The sequence below is a fragment of the Mus caroli genome, unplaced genomic scaffold (genome assembly GCF_978045245.1).
Source record: "Mus caroli unplaced genomic scaffold, Mus_caroli_1 scaffold_7, whole genome shotgun sequence".
Lineage (NCBI taxonomy): Eukaryota > Metazoa > Chordata > Mammalia > Rodentia > Muridae > Mus > Mus caroli.
This window is the reverse complement of record NW_028227262.1, coordinates 110,496,820-110,511,953: the sequence shown is the minus strand read 5'-3', so window position 1 is coordinate 110,511,953 and position 15,134 is coordinate 110,496,820. Positions and strand designations below refer to the sequence as shown.

At 45.8% G+C, this 15,134-nt stretch overlaps 1 protein-coding gene across 1 annotated transcript in view; it reads right to left on the bottom strand.

Annotated features, from left to right (window-relative positions):
* Nucleotides 1-12,311, bottom strand: part of Parp12 (poly(ADP-ribose) polymerase family member 12) — a 34,169-nt gene extending 21,858 nt beyond the window's left edge. Inside the window, exons 1-3 of the mRNA XM_021164830.3 lie at nt 11,498-12,311; nt 7,609-7,744; nt 4,959-5,259 (exon numbers count right to left, since the gene is read on the bottom strand). Of these exons, the coding sequence (XP_021020489.1) occupies nt 4,959-5,259; nt 7,609-7,744; nt 11,498-11,856 (796 nt within the window). The 5' untranslated portion in view covers nt 11,857-12,311. The remainder of the gene's footprint in view (nt 1-4,958; nt 5,260-7,608; nt 7,745-11,497) is intronic.
* Nucleotides 12,312-15,134: the final 2,823 nt, after the last annotated feature.

Below are 15,134 nucleotides of genomic sequence, written 5' to 3'. Positions count from 1 at the left end.
TTATCATTCCAATGTTCTTTACCTATTCATTACCTCATTCACTTAATCCTAAATAAGCATAAAACTCATGCATAACCTCTCCTCTTTTACTATTTATCACCTGTCACTCTGTCACCAGCATCTTCCCTTCTCATTTCACAAACTCCCAGATACTCCATAGGCTAGGCCTCAAAATCCACACCTGGGAGACCTGAAGTACTCTATCTCCAGGGTAGTGACTGCTAAGACCTGAGGCACTCAGCAGGGGATCTATCCCTCAGTTTTCAATAGTCATAATCCAGATGATGCTCTAAACATCATTTAAAGCAAAACCTCTGTTAATCTTCAAATAGCTGAAGAGACTGGGAGGACGGCTCAGTAAGTGCTTGCCTCGAAAGCTTGAGGACTGCAGGGCAATGTCCCAGAACCCACATTTTTTAGAAGTCCAAGTGGGGCTAGACAGATGGTTAAGAGCACTGGTTGCTCCTCTAGAGGACATATGTTCACTTTCTAGCATTCACACGGTCTCTCACAACTATCTGTAACTTCAGGGCCAAAGGATCTGATGCCATCTTCTGGTCTGTGGGTATCAAGCAAGCAAGTGATGCACCAACAGGCAAAACAGATATTCACATATAATAAAATAAAAATGTAAGCTGAGTATGGTGCTACATGCCTTTAATCAAGGCACTTGGTTGAGAGAGGCAGGAGTATCTCTGTTGAGTTCAAGGTTAGCCTAGGCTACTTCAAGAGACCTTGCCTCAAAACACACACACACACACACACATATATACATATATACACACATATAAATACATATATACACACATATATATGTATGTGTGTATATATGTGTATATATAGACACACATGTATACATATAGACACATGTGTCTATATGTATGTGTATATATATATATACACATATGTATGTGTGTATGTATATATATATGTATATGTATATGTGTATATATATATATAAAATGCTGAGCATGACTAGGCATGCTTGGAGTCCCAGGGCTAGTGAGGTAGAGACAAACAGATTGATCCCTTGTGGCTCACTGGTCAGCTAACTTAGTTTATCTGGTGAGGCCCAGGACAATAAGAGATTCTGTCTCAAAAACAAAACAAAACAAAAAACAAACCCAAAAAGGACAGAACTTAAGGAATAGCCTCTACTCATATTAGTACACATGACCTCCTATTTACATATGAAGATACCTATATGTGCACACACATACACACACACACAACCTCAAAGTAAAGAAAATACAAAGAAAAACCAGAGGTAGTAAGAACTATTTTTAACTATGATAATCGGATAAGATTAGAAAGGTCAATATGGGGGCTGGAAAGATGGCTCAGCAGTTAAGAGCACTGACTGCTCTTCCAAAGGTCCCGAGTTCAATTCCCAGCAACCATATGGTACCTCATAACTACCGGTAATGGGATCTGATGCCCTCTTCTGGTGTGTCTCAAGAGAGCAATAGTGTACTCTATGCATAAAATAAATAAGTAAATCTTTAGAAAGGTCAATATGTTTGCTGGTGGTCTTGGCACTTACCTGGTATTTTAGGAAAAGATCTATTATAAATATTTTCTATCTCAATGGCTGTCTGAGTGGATGGGCATGAGGTGCCTGGAGGTGGAGGCCTGTTCTCATGTTTCAGCAGCAACTCTCAAAAGCTGCTGAAATGAATGAGCAGAGAACTGGAGTGGCCAGCCAACAGCCTCTACTATGAAATCCAAATGAACCAAGTTTTCAAATGCTCCCTCAAGGGCCATAGACAGCAGGTAGTTAAGAAATGATTGTTAAATAAAATCTCTAAGCAAGCACAAAGGCATACACTTAATGGTCTGGCTATTAGGGAAACTGAGGCAAAAGATCATTTTTGTTGACTCTGTAGCCAGGATTGAGAACAGAGCAAGATGTCACCTCAAAAAAAAATTCCTGTGTGCATTCTAGCTTAAAATTTTTAGATTTGTGTATTTACTAAGAGTGTCTATAGAGATCAGGCAGCTAGAAAAGGGGCACATGAGCAAGAGGACAGGCCATAAGGCAGGAAGGTTAGAACACAAGTAGCTGGGAAACACAGAGGGTTCAAGCTTAAGCATGGATGAGGTCTGGGGTTGGTGGGGAGAAAAGGGTAAGGATGCTTAACTGAAACCAAGGCTCTATGGGAAACTATGGAAACACACTGCTTTAGATGCTAATTTAGATTAAATAATTTTAAAAAGAAATGTGAGTAGAGGTATGCTGCATGGATGGAGAATTCTTTCCCCAGAACACATGGGTTACTAAAATCCATGATATCTCTCTATGAGTCATTGGTCAGAAAGCCCCAGAGGCACCCCCATAAAAATAACACAGGCATTGCTATTGCTCGTTTGCTCAGCATAGGGAGATGGTTGCTGAAGACACAACATACTTTGATTGAAAAACACAGAGACAAACTTGAACTGACCTGAAATCATCCTCCCTGTCGGCTAACTTTCAGTGCTAGAAGGCACAAAGCAGGCCACTGGAGGAGAAAAGTCATCAAGGGCATACCCACAGTGGCTGTGCAAGCTACAGCATCAGCCTGTCAGGCAAGCTATGCCTACTGGTACAGTATTGTTACAACCTGGGGACAACTGGCCACTGGTAATCAACTGCTGCCTGATTGGATTTGGCTTGCTCTATAAGAGAAAATTCATGCTTCCTACTGTAAACCCAAGTAAAAGTCCATGGCAGGAGAGGGCAGGCATTAGAGGGTAACTTCCTACTGTGGACTGCTAAATGGACATGCCAAGCCACCTTTTTTTTTTTTTTTTTTTTTAAGATTTATTTATTTTTATTATATGTAAGTACACTGTAGCTGTCTTCAGACACTCCAGAAGAGGGCGTCAGATCTCATTACGGATGGTTGTGAGCCACCATGTGGTTGCTGGGATTTGAACTTTGGACCTTCCCGAAGAGCAGTTGGGTGCTCTTACCCACTGAGCCATCTCACCAGCCTGCCAAGCCACCTTTTAAATATGTTATTTTATACCCATATATTAGTGGTACTCTCAAACTTGGTTTACGAAGCTTCTTTTTGCAGTGAGCAGCTACCAATGCAAAATTATAACTGGTCAAAGTGCTGAAATTAAGTGACTGTTAAGTGTTTAGCCCTAAATAAGGCTCAGGGGATAAAAAGGGGGGCAGGAAGAATATAAGAGCTGGAGGATGGGAAGAGTGCTATGAAATGCTGTATTCTACACATAATATTGCCACCATTACACTAACACACTCACAACAGCTATAGCTTACCGACGTAAAATTAAGCTAGCCAACATTCCATTATGAATGCGAGTCGGGCTCATGGGGAGCCTATCCTAGCTGAGGAGCTATTGGCAAGTGATTACTGCTTGGGAGAGGAAGAGCCATTTTCCTCTGGTGGTGCAGCACTGGTCATTGGTAGGATAGCCCCATGCCAACACGCATGCAGGCAACATTAGTTAGAGTCAGTGGTAAAGGCACTTGCTGCCAAGTCTAATAATGTGGGTTTGATCCCTGAGATCCACATGGGAACTGAGAGAACAGATTTCCCCAAACTGTCTTCTGACCTACACACATGTGCTATGACACATACATGCATGCATGCTCATATACACACATATACATACACACACAAATAAATGTAAATAAGTAACTTTTAAAATGATAGCATGAGGGAGCTAAAAAAATTGGTCTGTGATTAAGAATCTTTGCTGCTTTTCCAGAGGACCTGAGTCCAGCACCCACATGAAGATCAAAACCATCTGTAACTCCAGCTTCAGAAGACCTGATGCCCTCTTCTGCCTTCTAAGGGTACTTGCATACCTGTGGATACATTCACAAATGCAGCATATACACACAAATAGAAGTTTAAAAGATCTCTTTAAAAATCACATAAAAGTTGAAGGAGAAAGTACTGGGAGGAATTGGAAAAAGTAGAAAGGGGATTTGGACTATATATGATTAAGAATATTGTGCTGGGCAGTGGTGGCGCACGCCTTTAATCCCAGCACTTGGGAGGCAGAGGCAGGCGGATTTCTGAGTTCACGGCCAGCCTGGTCTACAGAGTGAGTTCCAGGACAGCCAGGGCTACAGAGAAACCCTGTCTCGAAGAAAAAAAAAAAAAGAATATTGTATACATGTATGAAATCATCAAAGAATAACTAAAAATTTTTTTTTAAAAATCTCTACTAGGGGCTAGAGATGGTTCTGCCATTGAGAACACTGGCAGCTCTTGCAGAGGACCTGGGTAAAATTCTCAGTGTCCACATGGTAACTCACAGCCATCTCTAACCCCAGCTCCCGGCCTCTGGAAGCACCAGGCATGTGTGTTGCACAGACAGATATACAAGCAAAGCACTTATGAACATAAAATCTAAGTGGAAATTCCTCTGTCACTAAGCCTGACAGACACTTAAAAAACCCCACCATACTCACTCATGTTGATGAGTTACCATGGGCCAGGCACTGTCTAGGTGCTAAAAAGCAGCAGAGAATAAGGCCAAAAAAACTTACAAAGGGGAAAACTTGTACTTGCTCATGGCAGGATGACCAAAGCCACAGCTTTACAAATGCCTTCTTGCATTCATTTGTACTATCATAAAGAATGCTACCTAATAGACAATCCTAGAGCTATATAACTAACATCCGAGTTCTAGATCCCTCACTGAGAAGAAAAATCCTCCAGGGGGTGGAAGGCAATTACACAGGGGGAGCTGACCTCATTTCAGTGCAGACCCAGCTCCTCCAGAATTAAGAATGTGCCAAACCCAACTTGCATCATCTGGAATGCCCTGTTTGACTGTGTCTAGATCCCAACCATCTTCACAACCTCCTAGCTAGGAGAAGATCAATGAGTCTTAGTAAAAGAGATCCACACTTCCACAAAGTCATATTCTATTTACTAACCAACAAAAATCCAGGCCCAAAGCCCAGAGCCAGCAGCACTTTCCAGCCTTACCAGAAGTCCCCTGTGGACCTGCAGGAGAAGGAGACACTTTGCTGAGGGCTGAGCCCTTATTCTTGATGTCATATGCATTCCGGTAAGTAGAGAGTAGCCTGCTCACCAGGTCAGAACTTAAGCCCAACCTTTCCAACTGCTCCAGACTCTCAGAGTTAGTGAACTCATGGGACCTCTTACAGCTTGTGCCAAACTTGCACTCTCCCTGTAGGAAGTACTGGCAGATATGGAGTTTAATGCACTGCTTTTGGAAGGAACAAGAGCCGAAGGGTCCATCACCTTTGTTGTAGTGTAGGCATATCTGTTGACAAAGAGGCAGAAAGACATCATTACATGAATACTGCATACAGCACTCAACAGTCATGCCATGGGGGCCACATGATCACTATATTATTTCACCATTCATATGAGCTATAGAGAATTCATCTCTTACTCAAGATATTATACACACAGCCTCACCAAACTAAATATACTTTACTAGTTCATTTTCCCCAATTCTCCTTTCAAAATTCAAAGTCAGAGAGGTTCTTAGGGCTAAGGCATCTCAAAGTTGGCTAAACACCACCCTCCATTTCTCAAGGGAACTAGCAGACTCCAAAGCTAAACAGCTAGGGCCAGGGCCAACAAGATGGCTCAGCCGGTAAAGGAACCTGAATCAAATACCAGAGCCCACATAACAATGAACAACTCCCTGGACCTGTCATCTGACCTCCACACTGTGGACAAGCATACTCACACTCACCCTTGTACCTTGTGCCTCCTAATAAATTTAATACATTTTATTAAAATGTCACCACCTAGCCCCAGTCACACAGCTAGTCTCTGTATCTGTTGTTTGCTGTAACTGTTTTTCTGGTTTATTAACACAAGGTCTATCACAGCCCAGGCTGTCCTCAACCTACACAGGTAAAGACAGGATGAGGCCTAGTCCTCCACCTCCACCTCCACCATCCAAGTGTTAAGATCACAAACACACACCACAATGCACAACTACAAACCTGCAACTTGAATTTCAATCAACTGCTCCTTCTCTACACCCCAAATACTTCAACCTGGACAGTGGCCCACCTATTCAATTTCTAGACATTACATTCCACAAGCTGTAGGAAATTCCCTTGGGGGTTGAGAGGCAGAACCCAGTTTTTTTTCCCCAACGTCTCCACTCTACAGATGGTCTACCCAAGGGAAAAAGCCAGATAGCAATTCTGACGACTGCCTTAGACATGCCATTCACCAGCTTTGAGACTCCCATTTTTTGAATCTCTAATATGAGTAGAATGTCATCAATGTCACAGAGTTGTTGTGATTAGTGAACTGGGAACCATGAAAATACTAACCAAGGCTGACATATGAGAGGTGCCAGGCCTCCCTCCTCCTCACTTATCTGCCCAAACCCTGATCTGCCCCAAACACCTTTCCCCACAGTGCGGAATGTGAACTTTGACAGTTTCTTAAACATTACCCAATCATCCTCTGACCTTCCTATCCCACCATTTGATTTGCCTCTCTTAAGGGCAAAGCAGGGTGTGTTACCCACTGGTCATCACCGTTTAGCTGACAATGGATATTCCAAAAAGCTTAGCTGAAGTAAACCAGTATGAATTTTCAAAAGACAAATATAAAAAGTTAATATTTATTATGTGCCAGATATGATGCTGTGCTATTACTCAAATGGGTGGCATTAATTGTTTAATATGGAAATATCTGCATTAAATATGCCAATCCCATCTGTTGGCACAAACCAGTAACAGTGCCAAAGCATCCCATGTAGCCAGCCCCATACATGGAAAACACCCTGCTCAGATCTGCTGGAGAAACTCAAGGCCCAGGGAAGCTCTACAGAGCCAGGGTTCTGTTCACATTAAAGCCTTGGCCAGCACAATGGACAACAGCAGTGATCCTAAAGCAGGTCAGATCTGGTGAGTCGATGCTCCCTCCAGCAGCACCTGAGCCTGGTAGAGCTGTTCTCAGAATCATGCTTTAGTCAGTCTCCCACTCAGCCCTGCCTTCCTTTCCCCTGCCCTGAATGTCATCCCCACCCTGCTGCTGTCCAAAAGCTTCTCTATACTTTTTCCTGCTCCTTACCCAATAAACCTTTTGTGTTGCTAATCTTCCTCCACCAAATGATACAGAGATAATGCAATAAGCTTACACAAACTGAGATTTCATGTCAGCTAATGTACATAGTCTCCTGGGTACAAGGGAATGAGTAGAGAGAGTACTGGATCGTCACGCAGCTCTGGAAGGCTTCTCCATAGACTAAAACACCACTCCAAACATGCAGTTCCAATTCCTACCATTCAGGGATGGGCCAGCTGGGGACTCTCATTCTGCTTAGTTCTAAATAACACTTGCTTCAGGTGCTGGTCAACCTCACTAAATCAATACAGTGATGGTGCCAACCCAACTGATAGGGAAGGAAATTTTTCAAGAAATGCCAAGGCTGGTCCAACATCAACAGAGCTGGATATTAAATCCAGTAGATTTAATTAACAGAGATGGATATTAAATCCAAGTCTCCTCTGTGCAATAGTTCTTGGTCAAAATGGAGTTCTCAGCACTAAGAGTTATCTATCTTCCAGCCATCTGGCTTCTCCACTATTACTTGCAAAGCAGAGCCCCCCACCCCACTACCCTTCTAAACACTCACATCTGGTAAAAGTGAAGGGTCATTCTGAAGTAAGAGTTGGCAAAGCTCAGTATATGTGAGGTGGTCAACACCATGTGTCCTCAACACACTCAGGTTGTGATCAGTCTTCAAGTTGTGACCATTCCTACAGTTCTTCCTGCAAAGAAGGAAAGATGCTGTTACAGGCTAAATCTTACCTCCCTAAAAGCCCCTATTAAGAGTTCCAACTTCCAGATGCTTAGGATGTAAAACTTCTTTTGAAAATAGGGTCATCGGCCGGGCATGGTGGCACACGCCTTTAATCCCAGCACTCGGGAGGCAGAGGCAGGCGGATTTCTGAGTTCGAGGCCAGCCTGGTCTACAAAGTGAGTTCCAGGACAGCCAGGGCTACACAGAGAAACCCTGTCTGGAAAAACCAAAAAAAAAAAAAAAGAAAATAGGGTCATGAGAGAGGTCATCAAATTAAAATGATGTCATTAGAGTAGCCCCAATCCAACAAGAACCTTATTTCAGAATCCCATCCTCCAGAATACTGAAAAATAAATTTTTGTTGTTTAAGCCTTCTAGTCTGGCAGCTATTATAACACACACCTGTAATCTCTACTCAGAAGCTGAGGCAGGGGGATCATGAGTTATAGTTTAGCTGGACAATAGAGCAAGCCTCTGTGAAGGAAGAGAGGAAGGAAAGAGAAGAAATGGAAGAGAAGAGAGGAAGAGAGAGGAGAAAGGCAGAGAGGGAGGGAAAAGCAAAAAGTCAAGCCACCCAATCTATGGTATTCTGTTATGGCAGCCCTGCAGACTTACAGAGCTGGTGAGATCATTCTTCGTGGCATTTTTTCACAAACTCTCCTGACCCTCCTTATAAGCATCAGAGAGAAAAAAAAAAAAAACCAGCTATGCATGAAGACATATGCTTATATACCAGGAAAAGATGAGACTGGACAATGTCTAGGGCTCAGGAGAACACTTCTCAGCAGGTATGTAAAGAGAAGGGCAGGGCCATCATGCAAACAAGTGTCACACCACACTGGCCACTCAGTAAGCACTTGGATGAAAAGCCTGAGCAGGGGTAAGTCTAGGTAGCACATACCTTTCATCTCAGCACTTGGGAGGCAAAGGCAGGCAGATTTCTGAGACCAGTCTGGGCTACACAGTGAGTTGTAGGACAGCCAGGGCTATGTAGAACCCTGTCTCAACCCAACCCACCCCCTCTCCCTGAAAAAAAAAAAAAAATTGAGCAGAGGGTAGAGGGAAGGTTCAGTAGTCTGGGGCACTATTCTACTCTCCCAGAGGACCTGCATTCAATTCCCAGCACCCACACTGGAAGTCTCACTAACACTCTCTTCTGGCCTTTGAAGGCACCTGTACTTATGTGCACCATTCCCTCCACTCTACCCCCCATATAGACACATAATTTAAATAATAAAAGTAAATCCTTGTAAAAATGCTAAGCAGAGGGCTGGAGAGATGGCTTAGCAGTTAAGGGCACTGACTGCTCTTCTGAAGGTCCCGAGTTCAAATCCCAGCAACCACATGGTGGCTCACAACCATCTGTAATGAGATCTGACACCCTCTTCTGAAGTGTCTGAAGACAGCTACAGTGTACTTACATATAATAAATAAATAAATAAATAAATAAATCTTTTTTTTTTTTAAAGAAATGCCAGGCAGAGTGACTCATGCTTCCAGATACGGGTTTACATAGACACAGCCATTCCTGGGTGCACCTGTTTTTAGCTCCCCTTCTCTGTACTTTCAACCCATAAGCATCTGGTGAGCACATATCAACCAGGCACTGGTACTCCACCCTAAGAACTCAGGGACAACCCTTTAATGACAGTCTGGGTCACCTGGAAAGGCAGGCAAGCAGCATGTGCCTGATGCAGACACTACCATACCTTAACATCTGTAGTAAACATCCTGAAAGAATGCCAAATTCCTGGATCCATCCCCAAACCCTCTTCTACTAGCTCTCTCATCTCTGTCCCTCCACCCCTACAGATCAAAACCCATGAACCTTGACTCTCTCTCCCAACTGGTGAATGCAACAGAAAAGAACTCACACACGGAGTGAAAGTCTGAGGTCAGCTGTGATAAGAATACAGTGGCACCAAAGGAAAAAGGCACTGCAGAGTCGGGATCCAGGCAAGAACTGAGGAGAGGCCACTGGAAGGTATAAAACAATAAATAAGCCACATCTTCAGGGGTTAGGAAAAAGATGACAAAATGAGATGAGAAGAAGGGAAGCTAAGTTCGTGCTGCCAAAGCCAAGTATACAAATAACTGCAATAATAGCAACTAAACCTTAGCGAGCATTTACTATGCTACAGAGGTTGCCTCAAAGTCTCATGAGTTGATTCAGTCCTCAACAAACCTGTGAGGTAAGTAATCTTATCATCACTGAGGGGACAGAGTCAGCCAGAAAGCTACTTTCCCAGGATTACTAGCCAGCAAAGAGCAGAGGTGGACTGAAACAACTGTAACTTGCTCACAGACCATGCTCTTGATCAGCAAGCACACTGCCTCCTGAGCACAGGTCTGGAAATCAGGGACTGAAGACATCTGTGACTGGGGCCACAGTATTTACCACCCAGCAGCTTCCAAATCAGCACGTTAGGGTTTAGCCTTCCTTTTAAGTAAAGAACTCAAACTCTCTCTGGCTTTCAGTCCACAGTGGGAACAGAAACAAGAGTCACCATCTCTCTCACAGCCTCTCTTCACGCTGGCACACTCCCCTTTAATTTCCCCAAACCTCTTGCATACACCTTGTTTGGACAAGTTCTAATCTGTATTATTTCCGAATAAACAAGTCCTAAAGACCACATTTCTTAGACCATACCCCTTAGGTAGGGGTAGGAGACAGCTTCTGGTAAATGGGATATTTATCACTTTTAGATCTGACCAACACAAACTTCCCACCAGACTTCCTACCAGGGAGACCTTCAGCCCCCAGAACTTGATACTTAGAACTGCCTCAAAAGTGTTGAGGGTGCAGCTGTAGTCGCCAGTCCGGATCCCTGATTGACTGCACAGGTCAAGGTTACTAACCCAAGGTGACTATTAACCTGACATCATAAAAAGTGATGTCTACTGTTACAGCAAAAGGAAGCAGGGAGGGACCTAATCCTTCTAGATAACTGGACTAGATTCGAAGCATGAAGTCTCCAACATCCTCTCCTAACCCAGCATCTCCGCATCGTTACCCAAGACATCTTCCTAAAACACAAACCTCACAGCTGACATTCAACAGGCCTTATCACCTTTAAGGTGAGGCCCAAATTCTTCAGTATAAACAGATTTCACTAATCACCTTGCAGGTGCAAGCAGAGAGCAGCCCAGACTAATAAGGACATAAAGTTTGTTGTGGAAGAGTTAGAGAAAGCTCAAAAAAAAAAAAAGCGAATAATCTTTCAGCTCCTGCCCCGAGGCCCTAAAAAAGCAAACCAGGAAGGGCATTCCAGACAGGGCTCTGCCACCTAATGAACCAAAGTGGGGGTGGGGTGTGTAGAAAGGCACACCCAGGAAGGTCTGTGGCTATAGATCTTGAAAATCTGAATTTCGGCTTGTAAACAGACAAACGGAAGTTGAGTAGCACTTCCAAAGCTTCCTTGCTGCCAGCTCCTCAAAGCAGCCCTGAGGACCAGCTTCCCTCCTGGGGGCCATACTGCCATGCTCAGGTGTCCCCCTTGGCACCACATTTTATCTGTGCTAGGCACCACATTCTATCTGTGCTAGTCCACCACACACTGCCAGTCACTAAGTAGGTGATCAATGAACGTTCTTGAGAGTGAAGGATAGGCGAGGCTGAGGAACCGTCACCTAGCGGTCTGCCCCAATCACCGGACAAGGGTGGAGGTCCGGGAGTGGAGGTCCAGGAGCATCCGCCCAAGCCCACCGTTGGCGTCCTTACCCGGTCCTCAGGAACTTGCAGTTGCCGTAGATGAGAAACTTGCAGAGATGCAGCTGCGCGCAGAGCCCGGTGCAGCCCGGCTTGGGGCCCTGATGCGCGCGGCACAGACGCAGCGACGACACGGCCAGCACCACGCGCTCCGAGGCTGCCGCCGCCGCCGCGGCCGCCCGGCCCGCGCCCACGGCCACGGCCGCCCTCGAGGCTACCACGAAGCGCCCGCGGTCCCGCAGCAGCCGCTCCAGCGCGTCGGCCCCCAGGCTGGTTCGCAAGCGGCGCCGCAGCTCCGTCAACTCCAAGGCGCCCCCCGCCGCGCACAGCAGCTGGGTCACCTCTGCCACTGCCACCGCGGCCTGGGCCATGGCCGTCGGACCAAGGCTTAGCACGGACGACGGCGCCTTTCACGGGCCGGGCCCCACTGTTTCGCTGGAAGGAAACGAAACCGAAAGCGGTGCCCGGCCGGGAAAACAGGAGCCCTGGAGTCTTGCCACGCCCCCGGGCCGCAGCTGAGGAGCCGGCGCCCTTGTCTTAGGGCCGCCAGCTGGGGACCGCGCGGCTCGACGGCGGCCCGCGCTCGCTCGCGCGCGCACTGGGCGACCCGGCGTGCCTCGAGGCGTCGCGCGGCCGGAGATGCGGGGCGCGGGTCCTCACGGGGCCGGACCCCCGCGTCTGAGGGAGACCTGGCCGCTCCCTTCGAGGCAGCAGCGCCCTGTGAGGTGAGTGGCGCGTTCAGCTAGGCCCGAGGGACGCCGCGGGGGGCTCAGTCAGCAACCTCGATCTCGGAGAAGCCGAGCGAAGTTTCCAGACGGCGCCAGCCGGTTGCGGCCGGTTGGTGCGTCGGCCGGCCGCCGCGGCGCGCTCAGAGGTCGCCCGAGCCAAAGCGGGCTTTAGCAGGCGGGTCTCGGAAGCGGGGACGACGGACCCGGTCCCACCGCACCCCGGAACAAACGGAAACAGTCGCTCGGAATTGCCAGACCGGCCTAAATGGTACTGGAGACTCCGCTTTTGTAGCGGATCCCGCATTTCCAGAAGGAAAGCGTAGGTACGTCCTTTAAAGGGGGCCGATCCTCCCTCCCTCGCCCCTTCTGAGTCAAGGTGAATCACCTAGTTCAAGATTCCTCACCGGAAAGAACTCTCCTGTATGTTACCCTGGGAGTTAAACGTTCTCGGGGTAAGTAAACGGGGGTGTGTGGGAGTATACCTATTAAAATACAAGTTTTGGCACCCCCATTCGTTCCTCCAGGAGTCTCCCAGGAATAAAAGCGTTAGTAAGCCATGTTCACTGGAGAGGACGGAGTACTGGAAACAGTAAGACAACAAGAGTTTAACAGGCATGTTAATTCTCTGGGTTTGACCTAGAAGGACATTTGTATGTTGTGAGAAAAGATCGTAATCAAGCAGTATTCCATGGGGCTGATCAGAGGTTAAATGGCCGTACTGCTCTGGAAGAGGACCCGGGCCCGGTTCCCAGCACCCACATAGCAGCTCACAACTGCCTGCAACCCTGGTTCCAGGAGGGATCTGACACCCTCTTCTGGACACTTCAGACACCAAGCACGCGCTAGTGAACAGGCAAACAGGCACAACAGGTGTGAAGGCGCCTTTAATCCAGGCACTTGGGAGGCAGAGGCAAGCAACCTCTGAGTTCTAGGCCAGCCTGGATTTGAAAGTGTACACAGTAGGATGTTTTTGAGTGAGCATGAAGCAAACCCAACACTTTGGTCACAGTGGAGTGTGGGAGGTACTAGGAAAGTGGAAAAAGGAAAGGTGAAGGCTGAAAATTGGGAGGTGAGTGCTTAGAAAATTAATTTAAAATGAATATAAATTTATTCTAAGTATAAAAGTACAGAAACGGGGAACTGAAGGTATAGCCCCTGGGCTCAATCCTTAGGAAGGTGTGTGCTGGGGGGGAGTATAACTACAAAAATGTAATAAAATGGGATTAGACTAGACCAGTTGGCAAACCCTGGGACCCAGTGAGAGATTCTGTCTCAAAAAAGTAAGGCAGGAACTGGAGAGATGGCTTAGCAGAGAAAAGTACCTGCTGTCCAAAGCCTGCCAGCCTGAGGTGGATCCCCTAAACCCAGGTAAAAGTGGATGGAGAGAGAAACACCCCACACCCCCAAAATTGTCCTCAGACCTTCACATGTGTGCTGTGGCACACACATACATATACACACAATAAACTAAAAAAAAAAAAAAAAAAAAAAAGGCGGAAAGCTCCTGAGAAATGACATCCTACCACACACACACCACAAAAAAAAAAAAAAAAGACAGCAGGCTGGGCCAGAAACTCAGTGGTAGACTGTATAAACATACAACACTAGGCTCAATTTCCCAGCAGCAACCCTTCTCAAAAAAGAACAAAAAAAAAAATGAGTATAAAGACTAGATTTGGGGCTGGTGAGATGGCTCAGTGGGTAAGAGCACCCGACTGCTCTTCCGAAGGTCCAGAGTTCAAATCCCAGCAACCACATGGTGGCTCACAACCATCCGTAACGAGATCTGGCGCCCTCTTCTGGAGTGTCTGAAGACAGCTACAGTGTACTTACATATAATAAATAAATAAATAAATCTTAAAAAAAAAAAAAAAAAAAAAAGACTAGATTTTGGGGGCTCAGCAGTTAAGAGCACTGACTGCTTTTCCAGAAGTCCTGAGTTGTGGAGAACTTACGGGCCACTTGGCAGGACATTTGGCCAAGGACAAGGAGATGGGCTTCAGACAGGAATCTGACATTGGGCCATGACAAGGAAGTAAACTCAGGCAGAAATCTAATTTTAGGCTAGAACAGGGAAGTGGGCTTCAGGCATGAATATGACTTTGGACCAGGCAGTGGTGGCACACGCCTTTAATCCCAGCACTTGGGAGGCAGAGGCAGGCGGATTTCAACAAAGTTGAGTTCCAGGACAGTCAGGGAGAAACCCTGTTTCCACCCCACCGCCCAGATGAATCTGACTGTGGGCTAGGATGGGAAAGTAGGCTCCGATATCTTGGTCCTCCTGATCAGCCCTTAGAAAGGGTGACCACTGGACTTGTTTATTGCCTTGCTTGGTCCTTGACTGTAGAGTTTATTGTACTGCTTGACCTTACTACTTGCATGTAATTAAAATGGTATAAAATCTGATTGGGAAAAAATAAACCAGCCTCAGAACTGGCTAGGGTCATGCTACAATGTTGTCTAATTGTCTTTATTCTTTTTAATCCTCACTCCTGCCCTAGAAAACCTGTTGACAGACTGAGCTGGCTTGGCTCAATTCTCAACAACCACATGGTGGCTCACAACCATCTGTAATGGGATCTGCTGCCCTCTTCTGCTCTGTCTGAAGAGAGTGACTGTACTCATATATGTTAAATAAATAAATAAATCTTAAAAAAAAAATTAAAACTAGATTGTTAACAAGGACAAATGAGAATGGATTAGGGGTGAGGTGGAGGGCAATTTATTTTCTTGGACTATTTTTCATGGTTTTGATATTTTGATAAATATTTTAATTTAGTTTAGACATTTAACTGTTTACTTGTACTTTTGATATTGCTTTGCAGTAATACCTTATTATTTTCATTCTTGGATGTCAAACAAGTGCTCTCCCATAAACATTCCCCCGTTTTAGTACCATGACTGGCTGAAAAGGCAGTGTC